Genomic DNA, 17,354 nt, shown 5'->3' with positions numbered 1-17,354 from the left:
TTAAAAGACTGTGTTTTTTCCTCCCTTTACTTTTTTTTTTTTTTTTTAACATCACAAAGAACATTCTTGGTAAACTCTATCTTCACTTCAAACCATACACAGACAACTTACCTGATCTGGCTGGTAGCTGTACAGCTGGGTTTGGATGATGAACTGCAGCCAGTCGTTGGATTTGGCACATTCCTTTAGGTAAGATGTACTCAGGGCAATATTATGGAGTTTACAGAACTGCATTACCAAAGACCACTGCCTTCTAGAGTCACTAGATGTCCTACATGGAATTTAAAGAGCTTCAGCTGTAATAAACTGGTATTTCTACAGAGATACATATATATACACACAGAGATATATATTATACATATATATGAATACACAAACGCTAAAACTCAGCCTTCAATCTCAATGTGCCAGCATAATCCTTTATATCAGGTTTTACTCACTTCTTCATTCCTTGCTGCTCAACTGCATCCCAAAAGGCTTCTTCTAAGGACAAAAGAACTGCTGCTGCTGCTGCTTTTTCACCATCAGCCAATTTTGTTAGCTTGTCAACTGTTTAAAAGAACATATTACTATTTCTGAGATGCTATTGGGGATTAGAGTAAGGGTAATATTTTCAAAAGTACCAGTAGTTTACTTGTCGAGACAAAAAGACACCTGCGGACCTGAAGTTAGATATTTGACTTTCTAAAGTTATTCCTAGAATAAAATTAATATTCTTACAGCTTTGAACATCTGATTCACTACAGCTGTAAGGCAGTAGTTGATTGAAAATCAATTATGAAAGAGAAAAGAGATTTGGTGATGTTCCTTTGCTTAATCCTCCAGTCATATTACTACAACATTAGGCTGAACCTTACTAAATATTACACAGCCTCAGGCAGCTGTTCGGCAGTGTCTATTAGATATTCCTGCAATTCTGGCTGCATGTCATATCGCAGTCTTCCTGCCTTATTTGGCACGCCAGGTTCAAAACACACCTTCAAAATCAGTAAGAAGCAGGAATAAAAAAAAAAAAAGAGCAAAATTCTTAGCTCTTCAAAGGACAGGATGTTTTCACTGCATTCCTCAGAAGCTAGGCACCATCTTTCAACCCATCTCTGATTCTCTTCCCAATAAATACACAGTACCCTATTTTAAAACAAACAAAAGACACCCTTACCCAAAGATTCCCTTATTTGATTGTGCTGAGATTCTTCATTTCTAGTTCTGTAACTGAAAATTATGTTTGCAACTTTAAGATCAACCCTGAGTTTGAGGCTGTCGAGACCGAGCAATTCTAGAAAACACACACAGGCTGCTCCTACTGAAGGTACACTGAAGAAAGAAAGAGCTAAAATGTAGGCTTCGTTTCCTGCTTGCTGAATCCTGAAACAAAAACACCAGTTAACACATATGATTTTTAACCAATTTTCAAACACAAATATTCCCCATGCAAACAAGTACCCACAAGGTTTACTAAACTCACAGGCTTTATTAGCCTGAAAGACATTAACAAACCAAAAGTTTCACATTTATAAAAAAATACAGGTATGAGAATAAAGCCTCAGATGTGATAAGCAAGAGTTTGCAATTGTAACAAAAACTAAAGCAAATACATTTGATATTCTAATTGATAAAAACCATCTGTTAGCAATTTTAGTGCAAGAAGTCCCATTGCAGAGCTTACAATCCAGGCACTGCAGCATCAAAAACCCAAAACTGATTTGCACATTGCGCTAAGCAAAAAAGATACCCTAAAGGGTTCTGCAGTGCCTGGTTCATTGGTTATCTGAGATTTTTCCAGAGTAGTAATTGAAAAAATCATGCATCCTTGACTGTCTTTTAAACTGTTAAGTACTTCAGTCTACATTAACCTGTTTTCCTTCTTGCTCAAATCTTAGCTGCTTACACAAAGAGAAACTGATTTGCATAGAAACAATGAAAAGCAAATAGTGACTCATACATAAACAAGACATTCTAGAAACAAAGTGATTTGTTCTGATGTAACTCCTATTAATTTTGAATATACTTGCTAGTAAATTTAATATATTCAAACAAGATGTGTAATTTGACCGTATGCTTTTGAACACGACTTTGAAACTTCAGCCAGAAAATTTAATTCCTTCAATCACCAATACATTATTTGGCTTACTCATTTAACTAAGTAAGTATCATCCTCAGGAAATGTCAGAGGAATGGGGCAATATTTTTCTACAAAGTGATCTAGAGGCTCAGGTCCCTGTGTTTGATATGACTGGAACATTTTTCATTCCTTGCTTTCATTGCGCAGATTTTGAGGCAATTCAAAATAAAGCTCACCTTCTTTTAGGTGATATTTGATTACTATCCTACTTGATGCTAGACTGAATAGACTCCTAGGACACCTAAAATTTTTAGTGACACAATGCACACCACTTGTTTGCTGTTGGGGAGGATGAATGTTATTCTATGTGCTAGGTGATAACTTCAAAAGAACCATCTGACTGTCATGTTTGAGAAGACTTACAACTGTTTGGGGGATTTGCTCTTTACTAACTGCTGGACCAAAAATGTACCAAAAGCAAACGATGGACGTCCATGGTGCAAATAGTACAAAAAATCCAGTCGTTCCATGACAGCATATTTGTTCACCAGTTCAGGTGATGAAAAATGAGGAAAGTCACTTGATGCATCTAGAAAGAATATTATTATTAGGAGCTGATAAACGGTTGAATTAAACACAGAAAATGGCTTTCAGCTACAGAACAGGAGATGACAATCCAATACCTCTCTTCTTGTTCCAATTCAAATCCCAGCATACCTAAACCCCACTGAAATTCCAATTCTCGTTGTAAAATCAGAAATCTGGATCACTTCTTAGGTGCTCAACTTGCTTTTAAAGGAAAATATTGCTTTTCTATCTCATCAGACATTTTGAAAAAAATCTTCTGTAAAGAGCTTAATGGAAAAAGGTAACCTATCTAGGATTTAATTTCAAAACAAAATTTTAGTAAATTGCACTATTTTTTTTTTGTAATGGAAATGGCCTTTTGAATAGGTTTATCTGCCAAATGATTCCACTGGGAGGTACTTTATCCTAGGTGCTCAGACTAGACAAGCATATAAAACTTGAAAAGTAACATACCTGATACAGCAAGAGTATTTGTTGACTGCCAGCCAAATAATTTTGTGGGATCAAAGGGCACTAATGACTGAAAAGATGAGAAACAAAATATGTTGAGACAGCTTAAGCTTTTCACATCAGACCAGACTTTAGACTATTTTAGGAAGCTATGGTAGCAGGCAATCAGGAATAGCCTGTGCTGATACCAAGCAGTGATGTATCTTGTGCAGTTCTCTCTTGTATTTATCTACTCCGTAGGATCAGAATACAAACAAATGCAAGGAATGGCTTAGACTTTGGTCTAACGAAATAGGGAAAGAACATGCTTATGTATTTTGCTAAACTGTGATCTTAGCAAGGTTAACACTTCCTAATAATGAATAATTTGTAGCATTTCTTCCCACTTTCACTTTACCTTATACCACATTTCTGAAGTAAAAGGCATTTGCCCAGAAATGTGTGATGACATTCCATGAGACACTATCCTTTAATTCTAAATTTCAATTTCCCTTAGACAAGTAAAAACATTTTAACTTTTGTAAAACTAAACAACCTGCCCACTGAACACTGAAAGAGTATCGCTTCTCTGACATTCCAGAGCTGCTGAAGTTAAACACTGCAGACGCCTTTATGTGTCTGGGGGAGCAGGGGGAAGCCAGACTCACAGTAGATACCATTTTAAAAAATTATTCAGAATGAAGCCATAAACCTTAGCTCCAAATTAAGGATTCCAAGGAAACGACATATGGTCCCCACCCTCCAGCCTTTAGCTGAAAACCAGCTCCTCTTAGTTTACTTTTGTTCTGCCAAAAAGCACTACCGAGAAGTATTTTGTGTACCTGAACAAGATGGTACAGAGAGATGTCAGGTGGCAAAATTCCATGAGAGGTACACAGGGGGAAAAGAGCAGCTTTGAGTTTGGGGTAAGGAGTCAATGCCATTTTTAAGAGCTGTGGATCAACTTTCTTTAGAGGTTTTTCCGTATCTTCATTCTGAAGAACCTATATTGCAAGGAAGCAAAAGTATTTCATTAGGAAGAAGAAACTTGCATTAAGATAATAATAAAACAATCTTTGAATGTGCCAAACAAACTACCTCACGGGAACTTGCCATACAGTGACAATACAGAAAGTATCATTTTTTTCCTCTAAAATCCTTTTAAGTAATATCAGACACAACCTCAACAGTACCTGACATTTTAGGATACTGTGCTATGTATCAAAAGCTATCTGTATTAAAAAATTCTGTTCCAACATGCGGTTCAGCATTCACCAAGAACTTTTCTATTAAAAGTGTAATAGTTTATAACGTGCTTTTTGATCTCTACAGCACAATGCAACTGGTTAACTCAATGTAACCAGTAAGCTGAGGTTTTTTAATACATGCCCAGATTTTTAGCCTTTAAAAACAAAAATATGGAAGCTGAGTAACACCTGTACAGATCAAAGCAGAAGAGCAGTCCAGTTACCCATTGCTTCATTTACTCAAAAACTACAAATGACTACAAAAGGGGATAGTTGTCTAACAAATACAGGCACACCATTTAAAAAGTTTATTGAAAATATTATTCCAAACTAAAACTATTTGAGGAATACGAGTGCCTATAAACACTCTCAGCTGTAACTGTTATGAAGAAGTTAAACACTCCAACTCATGGCCACTGTGCCTTTCTAAATCTCGTAACCTCGAACCGCTCTACTCACTTCATTTGGTCAACTAACACTGAAAACAAAATTTTTATATGAGGGGAAAATTATATGTTGGCGTTAGTATATTTGTTTTTATTAACATATTCCTTTGAGTTTTCAACACCATGTGAGAACTTCTCCAAAAGCTTATCAATAATTTGTTGCACACAGTACCTGATCAATACCTCCAGGCGCATACATTGTAGTAGCAAGTGCTAATAGTGTACGTCCTTCCAGGAGCATGCTACTCACACTGGCTTGATTACTAGGAATCAAGATCTGAGCATTTGCTAGACTAGCCTGAAAAATCATCTTTGGATCTTAAAAGAAAAAAGTGAGATTTAAGTTCATGCAAAACCAACAGTAAATCATTAAATTATGCAATACAGCTGTTCTACAACTATGAAAAATACTGAGATTTCTATTTTTGTTGCTAGTAGTGATTTTTCTCAATCTACTTATAAATACAGATAAACTGTTCTAAATGTTACCGAGCTTTCCCCAATTTCAAACCATAGTTTTACCTACACAGATCAATTTGGATTGAGTCTCACAGTTCAGCATTGTATTGGTTCAATTCTTTATCCTACACTGATTACACTTTCTGAAAAAGCTTCACTTGGGCGTATTTTTATCATTTGTTAACGTGCAACTCTACAAAAGATGAAATGTTTCAAAAAAAGTAAAACAAGTTAAGGGCACAAATTCTACTGATTTTCAATGGCAATAATAAAAAAATAAGGCAAACACATAACTGAAGGGGCAGAAAAGCCAACATACACCACAAGAACCAGAGGAAGCTTTAATTTTAACAGCATATGCATTTTCTTATGAATTCTCTTTGTGTTCAACCTGCTAGGAATATAATCAAATTGGAGGTAATGATTATCATACACAAAATAATCCTCACGTATCTACAGCCTCCAAATCTTTATGTACAGTTTAAGTAGGAATTACAACCCACATTTTAGAGATGAGGAACTGATGCTGATGTAAATGATTTTTCATGGTCAAAAAAAAGTTTGCAGCTGAGCAGGGAATTAAACTCATAGCTGTGCCAAATACTGAGCTAGCAGCAAAAACATCGGACCACCCCTTGAGAGAGGCCAGACTCCTACCTCGTGGATTACTGGCAACCCCTCGACACTGCACAAGGAATTCAAACCAGGGATGTGCTTCATGCAATTCCGTGTTATCCAGAATAGAGCAATTTGAAGGAGTTAAACTGGAAATAAGATGAGTAGCAGCACAGTGAAAATACAGTTTTTGTAACCATCCTCTGCCCCAATTTAACACTGTATTAAAATTAAGAGCATCCAACTTGGTGTTACAGTGGCTTATTTCATCTGTTCTTAAGAAGGAGCCAAATCACATCACCATTCTCTACAAGACGCACAGCTTTAGCTGATATGGTGCCTCTGACAGTTCCCTTCTTTAACATAATGCTTCTGTGCTTGCTTGCTTCCATAAATCAAAGTACTAACTTCCAGACCTGACAACCCCAAACACTTTCCAAAAGGACTTGATTCACAAATACCACTCGGCATAGTCATTTTATGCAAACTAAAATTGACTATACAAACAAATAAAAAACAACAAAAAAAGATTTGTTGGCTTTTTTCTAGCCCACTTTTGTTGTCTTAGTAGTTGCACTGTTAGACCGGAGTTACAGCCAAGAAATTTTAATTAGAAAGTATTCATATAGTTCCGATACCCAATATTGCTTTCTCCTTCAAATCGCAAGTAATCCTAATTTAGATGGAAACCAGCAATTTATTTGTGAATATATCAAGAATGAACTCATACTTGTGCTCAAGCAAGGGAGTTTCTGAAGAACAAGTAGTCTTGGCTCATTTAAGATTGTATTGTTTATAACATTACACTAATTACAACTCTAATTGTTTCCTTTTATGACTGACACATAAATTAATATCAACCAGACAACCTGAATAAAGCTTCAAAATACAGTACAAAACCTAACATGCTGCCTCACAGTTTTTCATAAATAACAGTGATGTGACCTGAGTAGTCTTACTTGCCAAACAGGAAGGGTCGAGGAAAACTCTTACTCTCAACTATTGAAACTGTGTTTCATTATTTAATCTGCATGAGATTTGGGGGATGAAAAGCATTCATACCTGTAATAGTCTAAGTAAGTGTATAACAGATACTGTAAATTATGTTCTAAGCAGTGAAGGACAAAACGAGCATGGAAGTCCAAACCATTTGCAGTGTTGTGTTTTGGAACAGGGTGAGGATTTTGCAGTACTCCCCCAAGGTAAGACAGTCTTTGGAGCAGAAGTTCAAAATCTTCTAACTCAGAGCAGACAAAAATTCCATTTCTATCAGTAAAGAGAAAAAGCATGTGCACTGATTAGACAGATAATCTCTTTAACAAGTTCTGAAGGGTGTTTTCCGTTCAAAATTATAAAGCAGACCTTTCCTTCTAAGGGAGTACTTCACTACTGAGGCAAACACAACATGTCAAAATACATTTGACAGTGGTAAAACAATATTGTAGTTACTACAGTTCACTGCAGAGAGCAAGGTGTGAGGCGTGAAATGCCATGTGTTTAGCATTGTCACCCATGCATTGAAACGGATATAATCACTGTGCAAGACCAAAGAGGTGACAGAGAGTTTCTGTTGCTCTCACGTTTCTTACTGTTTTCAGATAATGGGAAGTGCAAGTACAAGACTAAAATTAAATTTATTAATGGTTTGTGCTGTTTCAAAATATGGCCCTAAATGCAATCTAAAAATTAATATGTGTCAAAGGTGTTATTAACAGGTACTTCCATAACTATCTGATTTTGGCTTCACATAAGATAGAAAGTTAGTATAATGCATTAAGGGCACATACCTAGCCAGCTTGTTTAATATATCATTTCTCATATAGCTACTACATAACATATTCCGGTCAATAATGTCTGGAGTAAGAGGGGGCCAGTTAGCTTGTCCACACAAAGTCTGGTTGGGCTCAGATTCTTCAATCCATGAACAAATATTAAGCCAATCATGCTGAGCTGTCAAGTGCATCCAAAGAACTTCAGGATTACATGTCTTGAGTTCTGTGTTTCAAAAAGATAAACTGATGAAACCAGCACAAGCAAACACTACTTAGAGAAATATTGACATTTCTTTATCCATGTACATATTTGTAATGAATGGTTGCAAATACGATGCTGAGATTAACTATACTGGTACAGCTTGTTAGAGCTTTATGTTGGAAAAGCTAAATGTAATAGCATAATGTGATAAGCTTTACAGAACATAGCAGGCAGACATTTACAATGAGTGGCCATGCACTAGACAAGTCCCTTTTGGCTAGTTCCAAATTTTTCTCTCCAGGAAAAACACAGATCCCTCCAGAACACAACAGGATGAAAACACATTATTTACCCATTTTCATTGGCAAAAAATAAGTGCCTTACTGTGGTAGCACACAACTTTAGTTATATCAACATCACTCCTACACAACTGCAATAGACTATGTCAAAGACAGATTTTTAATTCACAATTTAAGTTCTTAGTACCAGAATACTTGCCTTGGCGTGGTTTTCTGGGGAGAAGAATCATCTCCTGAATAAGCTCATCCCACCACTGCGCCCAGTTAAACATCACTCTGACTCTCCTACTGTGAACCCAATGTCTATCATAACTCAACAGTGAGTCTAAAACAGCTGTATGTCTGGAAAAGTCTTGTTCTTTTCTCCAGTTCTTGAAACTGCAATGAAATATTGCATTAGGATGTTTTCTAGTACTCTTTTCAAAAACAGTCCACAATCTAACAAATACAAGATGATTAAAGGATCAACAAATTTTGCTAGTCCATTCTGAAGAGAGTTCTAGAAGTGGTAGAGGGACTTACTTCAGCTAAAAGTTTGAGAATTCATATGAAAGCAATGAGTAAAGAATTACCTCATTTTTCCAAAACTGACATAGCAAATGCTAAGTATCGTAACATTTTTGCTATTATTTAACTGTAAAATTATTTTTCTAGGTTACTTTAGTTTGCTATATTATGGATATCATATATCAAAAATAGAGCCATTTGAACATGCTTCATTTGATCAAGAATTCTAATAATATCATTTGTTATTAAAAATACTTCATTTATGGTGATGATGACATGAACAGAAGACCTCTGTTACACTGATGATAGTATGTCATGACTTAGTCTGGAAAGAACACGACAGCAATTGTTACATTAATGAGAAAAGTAATCAGTTCCCACACTGACCCTTATTTCCGCAAGTGAAGACCAGTGTGAAATTAATGGAATTACAGACGACTATCTGTTAGTGCAGTAAATCATATGGAATGTAGAAGCCAGCGTATTTTAAATCCTATTAAAGTTATTATTTAATAGTTAAAACTGATAACCCACATTACCTGGAAAGAGATTGAATCTCTTTATTTTCTTGGAAGGATTCCGAGTAAAAGCTTTCAACTTGATGCACAAAGTCTATCATTTTCTTCTCTTTTTCAGAAAAATAATTTTCTTCTCGTAAAACTTTCACCTTTAATTCAAATTAGAGTATTACCTCCAATTACAATTTTTATCTAATTACAATACATTAAAGTTGTAAGTGATCCTGCAAGTGTAAACAGTTAACTAGCTGTAGGAAAATATACTGGAAGCACTGAGGCCACTACACTTAAATCCCAAGAGAGCCAGGACTTCATGCTGTGTGCAAGCAGATAAGAACTAGACCAGAGCCAGAACAAAGAAATGACATTTTAACCAATTTTTACTTTAACTGCAAATACAAAAGAACATAGGCATGGCAATGACATGTTTCAGTAACTGCATGGCAAGGATGTGGGGACAAAACCTGCTTGTTCCCATTCTGAAAGTGTGTCCAATACAGTGCTTTCTCTCAGCGTAAATATACGACAGACTTCAGACCTAAGAACACCAGATAGACAAAAAAAGGCTTTTCTGCACTTACCAACAAATCTCGTACATGTTTATCAACTGTGTAGAAACATATCTTACGCAATTCCTCCTTCACATCAAAGCCCTAACAAAAAAGAAGATACTCATTGTATGCAAACTGTACAAATGCAGCTGTGCATTAGGATAAAGCCATCTGCTTTCCTTCTAAAGCACACAAACTTTCACAAGCATGCTTGTGCTATTCGCTTCACCAGTTACTAAAGATGTCATAACACCTGCAGGATGCCTCCAGCATGTCTGGATATAAAACATGTATTTGTTAATACCTGACTTGCCATAATCACCTTTGCGCTTTACTGACCATGACATCAGTCAATACACATTTATAAACAGGCTCCCTCAGCATTCTGAAGGCATTAGTGATCAAAGCAGTTATTTAAAACAAGTTAATTTTCACTATAATATATGTAATGTGGTAGAATCAATACATCCCTAAGACACCTAAAGGTTGCCCAAACTCTTAGCATTCATTTATTTCATTAGTTATAAAGAAGTGTTAAGAACTATCAGCATGCTTACTGAACACCTCTCACCATATTTCTCAAAAGTTCTGCGGCCTCTCTGGTATTGTTCTTCAGAAGACGATCATAGACCAGATTCAAACCTGTCTGAATAAATGCCTGAAGACTGTGAGCAGGATGGTGATGCATCTGGAAGAAGGCCTGGGCCTCTGGCATTTTGTTGCTTAAGATGGCTTCAGCAATGACTTCCTAAAAAAGGAAAAAAAAAATGGAACAAACAGATCTCATTAATCTTCAGTGTCAGTATCTTTGTCATTCCTACACTGATTTCCCCCCCAATAGTTTAAAGATATTTCCATATTAATAATTTCCTTAAATATATTTAATAAGAACAGTAAAAAATGGATTACTCATTTTTACCTCTGGTGTCAGTTTTTCCCACACATGGCTTTCTTCTAATACAGGTAGGTCTTCATCAAGATCATTTTCCATGTGTACTGCAGGTATTTGTGGTTGAGGATATCTTCTCATAAATTTTCTAAGTTTAATAATGTAATCAGTTAAAATATCCGCACTCTTCTGCAGGAATTCATCAGGTTCTGTCAAGAGCATCCAAGATATCAGTTAAACAGAAATGAACAATACAGTATTTTTAATGCTTAGCCATGTTGTACGCATTCCCCTGACTAACAAACAGAACACACCCCAGAGAAAAAAGCACATTGGCTCTGTATCGCAATTTGACCCGTACAGGTATTGATACTGTCCACCACTATCAGCATGCTGTCAGGATAGTCACAGTCCTACCAGTGCTCCAGAGAGGTCCCCCTATCCTCACTGACATTCTTCCCTTCAGGGGTGTGTTTTCCCCCTTCTCCTAATGAAGACATTCTCCTAATGAAGCCTGAGAGAGTTGAGGTTGTCCAGCCTGGAGAAGAGAAGGCTCCGGGAGACCTTACAGCACCTCCCGGTACCTAACGGGGCCAACAAGAAAGCTGGGGAGGGACTTTTTACAAGGCATCTAGTGATAGGACAAGGGGGGATGGCTTTGAATTGAAAGAGGGTAGATTTAGATCAGCTATTAGAAAGAAATTCTTCCCTGTGAAGGCGGCGAGGTGCTGGCACGGGCTGCCCAGAGCAGCTGTGACTGCCCCATCCCTGGCAGTGCCCAAGGCCAGGCTGGACGGGGCAGGGGGCAGCCTGGGCTGGTGGACGGTGTCCCTGCCCGTGGCGGGGGAGTGGAACGAGATGATCTTTAAGTTCCTTTCCAACCCAAACCATTCTGTGATTTTGTGATTCTATGAAATGAGAACCACTTTATTAATCCAACTAATTACTAGTCAGGTAAGTCCCATTTAAAATGCAGGGACTTTTAAACATAACATTCATGTAGTAAGAAAGAAAGATTACCAAAAATCATGTAGAAAAAAATATTAAGAATAACAGCTAATAGTCTTCTATTATCAGCAGAATTCAGTTCTGCTTTAACATGCACAGCCTGTTGGTCCACATACTGAAAAGCATCACTGAGAGCACAATTCGGACCCAAGCAGCAGGACAGCACACTTGTGTTGGGACATGTCCTCCCACTTTCCATAGCTTTCTCCAGCAAAACAAAATTCTGGAATTCTGTCATTTTAATACTTCACTAGTATACCAGCTGTTACTCCATTCCTGTACCTTTTAGGCTGCAGTTCAAAGAGCAACATTTCAGCAACTGTGCCAAGGTAAGCAGTCACGCACTCCCACACCCAGTCTGCAGCCCCATCACACACTGCTGTTTGCTTCCGTGCCACCCCTCGGATGTGTGACTGTGTTGCTACATAGTAAATCGAACTGGGGAGCGCTCCAGATAAAAAATAACCTGGTAGGCTATTTTTCCAGCTGTATCAGTTTCTTAAACTAGTCTATTCCATTCCACAGCCACATAAGTATTTATGCCAGAATATTTTAAGTGGAGGCACTGAGAAAAGCACCAACAGCTGAGGGCTACACTCAAGCCATTTAACTGCACTACCATCAAGTATCCAGCAATAGCCTTGAAGTCCCATTCTGCCATTCTTATGCATCCCAAAATGATCCTGTTGACAGTATCCTTTCTGATCTGAGAGCCTGATCATAGTTGTTTGGGCTAACACAGACACTGTATTCAGATTAATTTCTCATGTTTCCCCTTAAATAACATCTTTCATTCACTTTAATGCTTGGCAAATTTAAGCTTTTAATTTAAAAAATCAGTTGATCTTACTTACCTAAACAATGACACATTATATTACTACGTATGATTCAAAACGAGTAATCTTACCCTCTGTGTGCACAAAAATTTCTTCAAGTTGCTTGGTAAGGAAAGTCAATGTGAGGTTTAGCAGCTGCTCAGAAAAGTGTTTACTGTGAGGCTCCATATCATTTTCTTTGATCGCTGAGCAAAGCAAGTTTAAAGCTGGCTTCAGCTCTTCCAAATCTGCAATATTTACACAAAAAGTTGAAACATCTGCATTCTACCATATGACTGATAACATACATTTAAGTCATAAAGGTATGCTACAAAAATCTTCTAAAACGTGGCAATCTATACCTGTAACATGCTTTGCCTTCACATCAAAATGCTTATAATACGTATGCCAATATCAGAACACAATGAAACCCCCCACACATTATGCATCATTTCTCTCTTATTTTCCAGCAGTAGAGAAGTTGCAATAGAGCATCATTCAAACACACAAGAGCACAGGCTAATCACAAATGTTTACAAACACATAGCCATAAATAGAAAGGCAATTACATTTAAACCTCTGTGTACCTGGAAGTATTTTACTTACTTTTTAGGTAAGACTGGGATGCACTATCAGTAGACTGTTCAGGCCCAGAGCAGGGTGCAGACAGATTGAAAAGACTTTCTTTGCTTTTTAAAAATAAGTCTACTGTGTCTAGTTGAAGATTTTCCAAACCTGCCTAGACAAACATGCGGTAGAACAATCAGGCATGTATTCTGAAAATATGCATTGCACGCTTACTGCTATTATTTTTATTTCATGCTCTGTGACAATGTCTACATGCTAAAAATACAGAAGAAATTTAAACTGTGTGCAACACCCGCAGCATGAAATAACAAGGTGACCTGTTCAGTACCAACCATGCTCCTTTAATAGGCTTTACAGAAACTCCACCCCTTAACTTCAGAGACAAAATATTAATTCAGCAATTTATTATAGAGTTTGATTTTGGATATAAAATAAATACAGTGTGAATCAGGACTCTGAATAAGCTTACAGCAGCTGAAAATCACTATGACCCTCCTTCCCATCAATTCACTTTCCATCACACCCTTCAAATAAACCCAAAAGAATCCTACAAATTGTCTTCCTGTAAGGTCCCTTCCTCCAAATGCAGCTGAAAACACAGACTGGCAGTGTACCGAGTGATGGTGTGGACAGACTGTTACAGAGTCCCATACTTCTGGAAAAAATATTTTTTTAAAACAAGGATCTCTGTCATCTAGAGGTAGAACTAGAGCACTGGAAAACTGTAGAGACACAAGGAGATTTTTTCCTCTTGACTTCACAAGAGTGGTACAATAAAACCAAAAATTTAGTTCCAAGGATTTATTTTAATATTTGACAGTTTGCAAGAGAACAAAAACTGCTGCAGAAATTGGTAAAAATGCTTTTGGGTCCAGTTAAAAAGTATTTTTGTGCACTGCTTAATTTAAAAAATAATTTTCTAATGCACATTAACTTTTTTGCTGTATTTCTTTTGGGTTACTCATCTGGGTTACTTGGGGTTTTTATTATTTAATGACTAAACTACTACTTTTTGCCCCTAAGTTACTGAGGGGCATACTTCTAATTGCGTCTAAAACCATCATTAACACTGCTAAACTGCATTCATCACTTTAAAGAAGTATTTTTGTTACCTGTAAGACATGAAACAGATTTCTTTACCTCTAGTGCATGTATCGGAATTGAACATCGTTCCCATCCATTGAGATGACAAACAGAATCTACGACTCCAGCACTGCCATAGATCATCAATCTATTCAAAAACTCTTCTTGAGTTAAACCAAACAGAACTAAGGAGAGACCACGCTCTAAATAAAAGAATCAAATCATAATTAAAAATACATTATCAAGTTGCTACACAGCAACATTTCTATCTATGGCCTCTCAATGATGCAAAGCCACAGCTGGCTCCGTTAGGATTTCTCCTCAGCAGGGATATGTCAGAAATTAGCCAACAGCGGTCAGGCAGACAGGAAAGCGCAGCACTACAAATAAAAAACCCCTGAACTTTTGTCAGAAGGCTACATCAGAACAATTACGTAAAGAAAACCCTCACCTGTCAGAAGCAGACACAGTGGCACCTCTTCACTGCAATCCACATAAACACTGTTTTTGCCGAAGCGGTAGTATGTCACATCTTGTGACTCAAAGTCCCAGAGAGCAAGAGTCAATCCGTTGTCGTTTGTTAATACTCCAAAAATGGCTTTAACTCCAGTTACCAATTTACACTCCAGTTTTACCACTTCTTGTAGGGCTTCCATGGGGATTTGTTTCCATTGCTGTCCTGTGTTGCTGAGGTTTGCACCATCGCTTTGCAATGGTTTCGAAGGAGCCCATGTAACAGCCCGTGGAACAAAAGCCACCATCTTCTCAGAATTTTCATAGATTTCAGGATCATGATCGTCAAGATGAGTAAAAAACTGATACCAAGGTAAATTCAAGTCATTCACCAAATCTGAAGAACCTGGTTGTCTTCTCCTTATTGTATCACGTAGTGAGGACAAGTGTGCCTTCCAGGACCTGGGGTGAAGAAAGAAGTTACCTGTAATATCAGGCATTACTCCAAGAACAATGCAGATAAATACCTTTTTAAAGTTTTCTCAGTTAAACAGTGTGCATTTTAAGCTTATAGATTCCATCCAGTATATTGCATTTTAACCTTAACATGTTCTGTTTATTTTTATTTAGTTTGCAGCTAAGCTGACTGATCACAGCTGCACTAGCTGACAACGTCCATGAAGCTGCGCATTCTTAGTAGAAAATTTTCTTTTCCTTGCAGAAAACACCTCATCAATTAAAAAAAAAGTAGAATGAAATAAATTCCAGAATTTAGTATTTATTACATTTACATCAAATTATAATTATAATTTAGTATTAATATGTCTAATATTAAGGGTCACAACATGGTTAAAATATTTTAAATGAATACAAAATATTCTGAAGTCTGAATGCACTCATCTGTGCTAAACACGCATCAAGCTGTAAATATTTAGAATACAAAAATCTGTCAATACTGGTTCAGAACTAAAGGGAACACCTTAAACAGTAATTACTATTTGGAAGCTGTTCAATGACATATGCCAAGTTGTCTTGGCCCATTTCCTAACATCATCCTAACATTCAAAAGCTTAAAAGCAGAGCAAACTGATTTTACTTGCCACAGCTACAAAATAAACGAAAAAAATCAGCAGTTTAGTAATCAGTGATCTAAAGGAGGCAACACACATCCTGGTTTAGAAAGTTTTTTCGTTATGTACCTGTCTGTTCGGAAAGGTGATGACAAAAGCTCCATGCTATAGTCAGAACTAGCGAGGTCATCCTCGTCAAGTCCTTCAGGAGGCTTCACCGGAAAATTTTCACAATCTCTCTTACAGAGCAAATGCCCAGGGAACTGTCTGTAAATAAATAAATATTAGATTTCACCTTCCTCAGATGATTTCAGATACTTTTTTCTTTCATGTTTAATTCCTCCAGGAGCTGCAGCAAAGCACTTTTCCCTCAGAGTAACAGCATTCACAAAAATGTATCCAGGTAAGCCATCAAAAACCAATACTATCTCCTTTGAGGTGGACACCACCTCGAAATTACAACCTAGTCCTAATCTGTCAAGCAATATCAGTATAGCTGTGTCATAATAGTTTTACAATCACATACTCTACAGTATTTCTAAAAGGTGCTAACTGACAGTACATATCCTAATCTTCCTAGAAAAAATATAAAGTCCAATACCAAGTTCTCCTATTTGTTAAAGTGACAGAGCATAAATCAGAGCAAATAATAATGGGCAAACTTTATAAACACATGAAATTTCCACTCTACCAGAACTCAAAATAAAAAGCTGACAGCATCTCAACTATTACATGACCAAGATCAGGCACTTTTTAATGTTAGTCATACTCAAAACTTTCATTTAGGAATTCTGCTGCAAACGCACCTGAAGTACATGTTTAGATCCACCGAAATGGCATAGTTGGCCGAACTGATGATCACAGCAACACTGAGATCGTGTGCCACTTTCACTGCAGTGAGTGGTGATGTGATGGCTGGACTCCCGTCCTCACCCTGCATGTCTCCCTGGCAGAGTGCTACATTAATATTTCCTAGATTTACACCATCAAGAGAGTCAAATACATCTTTAAATAGTGTCAAAGAAAACACCAGGCCTCAGACTGTGCCACAAACAAGAAATTACATAGACGGGGAAGACAGTGAATCTCTATTAACTTTGTGGTCCAAGCCAATCGCTACACAACAAAACATTCAGAACTGTTTGTTTTACAAGAGCATTCCAAGCTCACCTAGGTAGAATCTGAAGTGAACTGTGCTAGGTGCCGTACACACAAAGTTGTGTCACCTCAAAAGACTTGTTTTTTACTTAGAAGTGAACTGGGACAAATATGTATCGGCAGTTACATAATTAATAGGAAAAAGTAACGTGACTTTATTGCATTTTTTTGCATACATGTCAGAAAAAAGTTATAAAGGATAGGTTAAAGTTGAGTGTCTCGTGGAACAGTCTGCCAGGTTTGAGCTCCTATTCATTAGAATAGAAGACAGCTGTTTTCCAAGCTGTTATTCCCTGCACATCTGTCAATAATTTCTAAAGGATCTAATTAAGGAAGGCTACTGATAGTAGATGTAAGCCTGTTATATGCAGATCCACATATCAAAAATGCTGAAAACCATTACTCCAGTGTGAAAAAGATTTCCAGTGGCACATTGAGAATCCACATTTGATACACAACTAAGGCATTTTTTACTACAATAACTAGCACTTTGCCACACAACCCCTTTATTGAAAGCATCTTCAAAACCAACACCTGAAAGTCTTCCAAGAAATTGCTACTTAACCCTGACAGAAAATAAAAATTACTTTGTTCT

General features: G+C 37.1%; 1 protein-coding gene across 2 annotated transcripts in view; it reads right to left on the bottom strand.

Moving 5' to 3' along the window:
- The window catches only part of SPG11 (SPG11 vesicle trafficking associated, spatacsin), a 35,794-nt gene that overhangs the window by 15,330 nt on the left and 3,110 nt on the right, over positions 1–17,354 (bottom strand). Inside the window, exons 4-24 of one of the 2 annotated variants that reach the window (XM_080394991.1) lie at positions 16,408–16,606; positions 15,731–15,868; positions 14,530–14,993; positions 14,136–14,281; positions 13,014–13,146; positions 12,500–12,655; positions 10,615–10,793; positions 10,267–10,443; positions 9,726–9,797; positions 9,166–9,293; positions 8,319–8,497; positions 7,634–7,841; positions 6,909–7,112; positions 5,889–5,995; positions 4,945–5,090; positions 3,922–4,083; positions 3,104–3,170; positions 2,486–2,651; positions 1,160–1,365; positions 441–549; positions 112–271 (exon numbers count right to left, since the gene is read on the bottom strand). In XM_080394991.1, coding sequence (XP_080251117.1) covers positions 112–271; positions 441–549; positions 1,160–1,365; positions 2,486–2,651; positions 3,104–3,170; positions 3,922–4,083; positions 4,945–5,090; positions 5,889–5,995; positions 6,909–7,112; positions 7,634–7,841; positions 8,319–8,497; positions 9,166–9,293; positions 9,726–9,797; positions 10,267–10,443; positions 10,615–10,793; positions 12,500–12,655; positions 13,014–13,146; positions 14,136–14,281; positions 14,530–14,993; positions 15,731–15,868; positions 16,408–16,606 — 3,506 coding nt within the window. The remainder of the gene's footprint in view (positions 1–111; positions 272–440; positions 550–1,159; positions 1,366–2,485; positions 2,652–3,103; positions 3,171–3,921; positions 4,084–4,944; positions 5,091–5,888; positions 5,996–6,908; positions 7,113–7,633; positions 7,842–8,318; positions 8,498–9,165; positions 9,294–9,725; positions 9,798–10,266; positions 10,444–10,614; positions 10,794–12,499; positions 12,656–13,013; positions 13,147–14,135; positions 14,282–14,529; positions 14,994–15,730; positions 15,869–16,407; positions 16,607–17,354) is intronic. The other variant, XM_080394992.1, reaches the window with a different exon arrangement.

This window comes from Falco punctatus (assembly GCF_963210335.1).
Source record: "Falco punctatus genome assembly, chromosome: 7".
Lineage (NCBI taxonomy): Eukaryota > Metazoa > Chordata > Aves > Falconiformes > Falconidae > Falco > Falco punctatus.
Note: the sequence above shows the minus strand (reverse complement) of the source record. Positions and strands in the feature narration are given on the sequence as shown.